Source organism: Cyprinodon variegatus, unplaced genomic scaffold (genome assembly GCF_000732505.1).
Source record: "Cyprinodon variegatus isolate N-32 unplaced genomic scaffold, C_variegatus-1.0 Scaffold9, whole genome shotgun sequence".
Lineage (NCBI taxonomy): Eukaryota > Metazoa > Chordata > Actinopteri > Cyprinodontiformes > Cyprinodontidae > Cyprinodon > Cyprinodon variegatus.
The window spans coordinates 276441-281202 of record NW_015150462.1 but is presented as its reverse complement, the minus strand read 5'-3'; the positions used below and the strand labels follow the sequence as shown (position 1 = coordinate 281202).

At 37.9% G+C, this 4762-nt stretch overlaps 1 protein-coding gene across 1 annotated transcript in view; it reads right to left on the bottom strand.

Annotated features, from left to right (window-relative positions):
- Positions 1–306: 306 nt before the first annotated feature.
- Positions 307–4762, bottom strand: part of LOC107087045 (solute carrier family 15 member 1-like) — a 10936-nt gene continuing 6480 nt past the window's right edge. Inside the window, exons 12-23 of the mRNA XM_015378390.1 lie at positions 4242–4286; positions 4118–4150; positions 3942–4030; positions 3774–3855; positions 3581–3697; positions 3371–3511; positions 3249–3295; positions 2963–3070; positions 2774–2888; positions 2549–2686; positions 2361–2468; positions 307–992 (exon numbers count right to left, since the gene is read on the bottom strand). Coding sequence (XP_015233876.1) covers positions 732–992; positions 2361–2468; positions 2549–2686; positions 2774–2888; positions 2963–3070; positions 3249–3295; positions 3371–3511; positions 3581–3697; positions 3774–3855; positions 3942–4030; positions 4118–4150; positions 4242–4286 — 1284 coding nt within the window. The 3' untranslated portion in view covers positions 307–731. The remainder of the gene's footprint in view (positions 993–2360; positions 2469–2548; positions 2687–2773; positions 2889–2962; positions 3071–3248; positions 3296–3370; positions 3512–3580; positions 3698–3773; positions 3856–3941; positions 4031–4117; positions 4151–4241; positions 4287–4762) is intronic.

Below are 4762 nucleotides of genomic sequence, written 5' to 3'. Positions count from 1 at the left end.
ATAAAATTAGTAATAAAAGCTGGTATGAGTTGTGCTCATATCCAATCGGTACAACATTGGTACGTACCAATTGTCAAAGCTGCCATATGGGTATTGTATTGGAAATTAAAAAGTAGTATTGGGACACCCCTAATTCCTATTGCTTTTTAGTAATCCTTAGAATAAAAACAAGTAGATCAAATCTAACTTTTTCTTAACAACTCACCTAATTTCATATATTCTATTCAGCTAATTCAGTCCAAGAATTTTAACAACAATTTTTAGTAAATATTCATTTTAATGCACATTTGATTTTCACTTGTTGACCAACCACTGCACAGGGCGGTATATTCCTGGACATGGAGCCTTTCTAGGAAATTACGAAGCCTTAGATGTTCATCGCAACCACGACACACAAAGACTCCAAATAGTTTTATGAACATACAATACTGTCTTTGGAAATAAATACAAATATTTGAATGCATTTCTCTTTTTTTTTTGGGACTTCACAAAAGATTGGTAAGAAATTACAGATACAGCTACATCAACATAATAATAGCATATTCTCTTTTGATTTTAAGCAAGGCTCTATTCCAGCAGCTTCAGGTTCCCCAACCCACTCCAGTCATAACGTCACTCTAACTTTATTCATGTGATGATAAAGTAATGAAATGTCACAGACACTCTTATGACCGGAGGAACCCAGCAGCTTTTTTGTTTCCGTAACGCCAGAAGCAGAGAGAGGTCTTGATTTAGAAATGGGTCTGTTTGCCTTTCTCCTCCTCCTCCTCATCAGAACTGGAATCAGAATTCCTCCTTTTCTCGTCATGATTCTCAACCATGTCCTCCTTGATCATTTCTAAACTTTTCTTCTTCTTCTTTTCTTCAGGCTCCAAGTTTCCAAAAAGGGCCTCTACCTTTGCAGGGTCAGTGTATGTGTAGAAGTAGGCCATGATGGCGAAGATTATGCAAACCAAGACCAGCAAAGCGGCAAAGAGGATGTATTCAGCCCACTGGGGAAGAGAAACACAACAATCTATAAATACATTTTGGAAAATTACGATACAGTAAATTCAAACAATTTTATAGTTGAGAAAAAAGCAAAGGCACGATAAGTTTGAACCTTGTATCATAAGGGGAATAAATGATTTGCAAGAAGAGAAGTTTTTATAGAGATTTTTCAGGGGTTCCGCGGGTCATTAAAATCATTAAATTTATTTTTTTTAAATTTTAAATTCATTAAATGTGATTATTGTGGCATTTAAGATGCTTTATTTAAGAAATGTATATATATATATTTTTTTTTTATCAGAATAAGAAATATTTGCAATATACTGCTTGGTATGTTCAGAAAAGAAGCTCGAGGTGGAAATTTGAATTGAGAAAGCTTCCTGGAGAGGTGGCGAAACGTCTTCAAATCTTGGAAACCAAGTCCAGTGGATATTTTTTGAACTTTTACGGAATGACTATGACCTGGATGACTGAGAACCTCCATCAGCAAAAAAGCTAGAGAACGGGAAAAAGCAAATTTCAACAAAAAGTGGCTGGAAAATGAGGAATGCGGGAAATGGCTGCAGCTTTTCTACGGTAAAGATGACGCAGGATTTTGCAGTTTTTTATTTATTTATATAGGTGGGTACTTGGTGATGCCATTAAAATCCTAACAGCATTAAAAAGCATTAAATTAGAGTTACTCATTCATGTATAAACCCTGTATGCACAAAGTAAAGAAATTAGATATTTTCTTAAATTAGAAACAAAATCTGGGAAATGGAAAATCTGATAATAACAATAAAAGTAAAACATCATCCTAGTACTTAGGTTTGTGTATTATACGGCTTAAATTAGGGCTAAAGCAATTAATCGGATTAATCGGGATTAACCGCCTAACTACTTTAGTTAACTCGAGTTTAGAGACTCTAAAACGTGCCTTTAGCTGATGGAGCAACCCACTTAGAGCAATTATTATACTAAGATTGTAAAAAATATAAACATTTTGCATTCAAGATTAAAAAATTTTTGTAAAATGTTAGTTTTACCTGGTTTAATTTGATAAAAAAAATTTAAGGAACCTTTTTCTATCCAATAACTTATCAAGTAATCGAAAAAATAATCAGTTGCAGGCCTAATTTAAATACCAGGCTAAACCGGTTAAAGATGTTCTTAAATGTAAATATTGGACTAAAATTAAGATATGCTTCCGCAGCTAGCATATTTTTTTTTCCTGTGGCAGCTATTTTGAAGAGTTAAAATGGTTCTTTGTGTCAAAAAAAAAATAAAATCCCATAAAAAAATCAGTAAAAAATCAATTATACCCAGATTCATTTACAGCCTCCTGTAACAACAGAGTCAGTTAATAGAATAGAATAACATCGACTCACCTGATCTTTAAGTGTAGCAGCCTCTGCAACAATCAGCACAATGATGTTTCCTACTGCCACAGTTAACAGCCAACCAGCCTGCAGCACTGCCTTCATATTGGAGGGGGCCTGAATAGCAGAAGTGGTGGGATTTAGGCCTTTTCTTTATAATAGTTAAATTTTTTTTTCTTGTAAGGAGGACTTATTACCTGTGAATATGAGAACTCCAACCCAGTGACGGAGAAGACGACTTCTCCTGACGTCATGAGGAAGTACTGAGGAATCTGCCAGGCCATGTGGATGGAGTTGGGCTTGATATCCTCTACCTCCTCGATGCTCTGTCCACACTGCAATACAGGAAGAAATTTCAATAAAAACCCGAACATTGAAGCCATAATTCTGAAAAAAAAAAAAAAACATGGTTCAAAACTTACATTTTCTCCAAAAGGAAAGGTTGGTGGGATGATGAAGGTGTAAGAACTGCCAAAGCCAAACGTTCGACTGAAGACGCATTCCCTCCCAGCGTTATCCTTGATCGTGAACTCTGGCCTGTCGTATTAAAATCAGCAGTTAGAGGAAATAGATCCACTTGAGGAACCGCATCCGACAGTAATCAAACTTACGTTCCTTGCGATACGTTGACGTATATGGACATGTTGCTGGGAACGACGTTGCCGTACAATTGGTCGCCCGCTGTTATATTCAAAACGGAGCCGAAACCGTTGAAGAATCTGAGAGAGAAAACAAAGCAATTAAGTTTCAGGAACTTCCAGCTGTGGATTGTTTAAAACCAAAGGCAATGTTGAATTTGGAGGAGGCTTTGGGTCACGAAGCTATAAAAAAAAAAACCTATACTAATGTAAATAAGAAAGCAAGAAATCTTCTCCAACAAGGTTAATTGAAACTGACCTGATAGCATTAGTGCCCTCCTCTGGTTTTGCAACAATATCACTGAACTGGAAACAATAAAAAAAACACTTTTAAGGAAAAAATTTATTTGAGTTTCATTTTAACGTGACCAGTAAGCTTACCTGAATATGCCTCCACTTGGATACGTCTCTGAGAATGACGATGGTATTACGAGAACCATTTGGTAGGGTAATTTTTTCAGCGGGATCAGACTCTATTTGCAGGTTAAATGGTTGTTTGTATGTGAAATACTCCTGATTTCCCTGTTGGAGAAAACTGACTTAGCAATCTTTGTTTCAAAGCCGAGATAGCTGTCAGAGGGATGTTCTTACCTCAAAAGCTTTCAACTGGATACTGTCATTTCCAGCACGGATATTTATGAGCTCATTTCCCATATTGATGAACTTCACTTGCTGCTCGCTGCTTGCCGGGAAAACAGGCAGAGTTTTCTAGAGGGAAGAAACCACGCTTGGTTAGGGTCAAACGTTTTTAATGAACGGTTAACATGTTGGTTTTTTCACTTACATCAATCTGCAGCTGAACCAGCGCAGCCGCCACAAAAGCAAGAGCCGCAAGGAACATCCCGACTGTCATTTTCTTTAATGGACTGGAAAACAGAGCCAAACACTCTTTCAGCCATAATGAACCTTAACTTATAGGGTTAAATTACAGAAGCGTATAAAAAGGCCTCACGTGAAGTTTAATTTGCATTTGGAAATGAGTGGGTAGATTATGATGTCCACGACCGGGACCATGATCAGGATCAGGATGGGGTTGACAGTCTGGTGGGAGGTCAAGAAAAGATGGCTGCTTGGTTGAGTCGGTTCATGTCAACGGTGAGGGAATGAAGCCATTGCAGAGAGGCTTACCTGCATTTGGTCAGGCTGGATCGTCATCAAACCCTGTTAGAGAGAAATACAGCTTGGATTTGCAATCTTTCTTTTTTTTTGGAGCAAAATGTAGGGGTTAGAGAACAAAAAGAAGAAAACTTACAAAGTTACCATCCATGGTGGTGGCCTGGAGGGTCCATCTTGAGCCCTGTGGAACAAATATGATTGTAAATTGGAACAGAAAACGTAATATGAGTCCCTGACTGGGGCTCATAGTTACTTATAATAGAAAGATGTGTCATGATCTGGCCTGTTTGCTCTCCCTTAATTGGTAATTTCTTTCACCTGCCATTTTCCCTCCCTGCCTCAATTATAATTTATTCCTCTCACCTGTTTCCTCTTGGTTATATTCATTCAGCCTAAGCATTCAGTGCCAGATTATTACTTGTCTTTCTGTTAGTCTGTCTGTTCATTTTTTGCCTTGGTTCATGTCCTGGATCCTGGCAGCCAGTGAAAAGAGGTTTTTGTGTTTGTCTCGTCTCCTGATCGTCCACTGTTCCTCCCCCACTGAGTCCTTTGGGTTTTTGGCTCTATATATGGGGAGGTTCAGTTTTTATCCAAGTAAGCCTGGCTCCAGGGAGGAGACCAGTTTAAAGTCCTGCATCATGTTCTGGTTCCACGTCC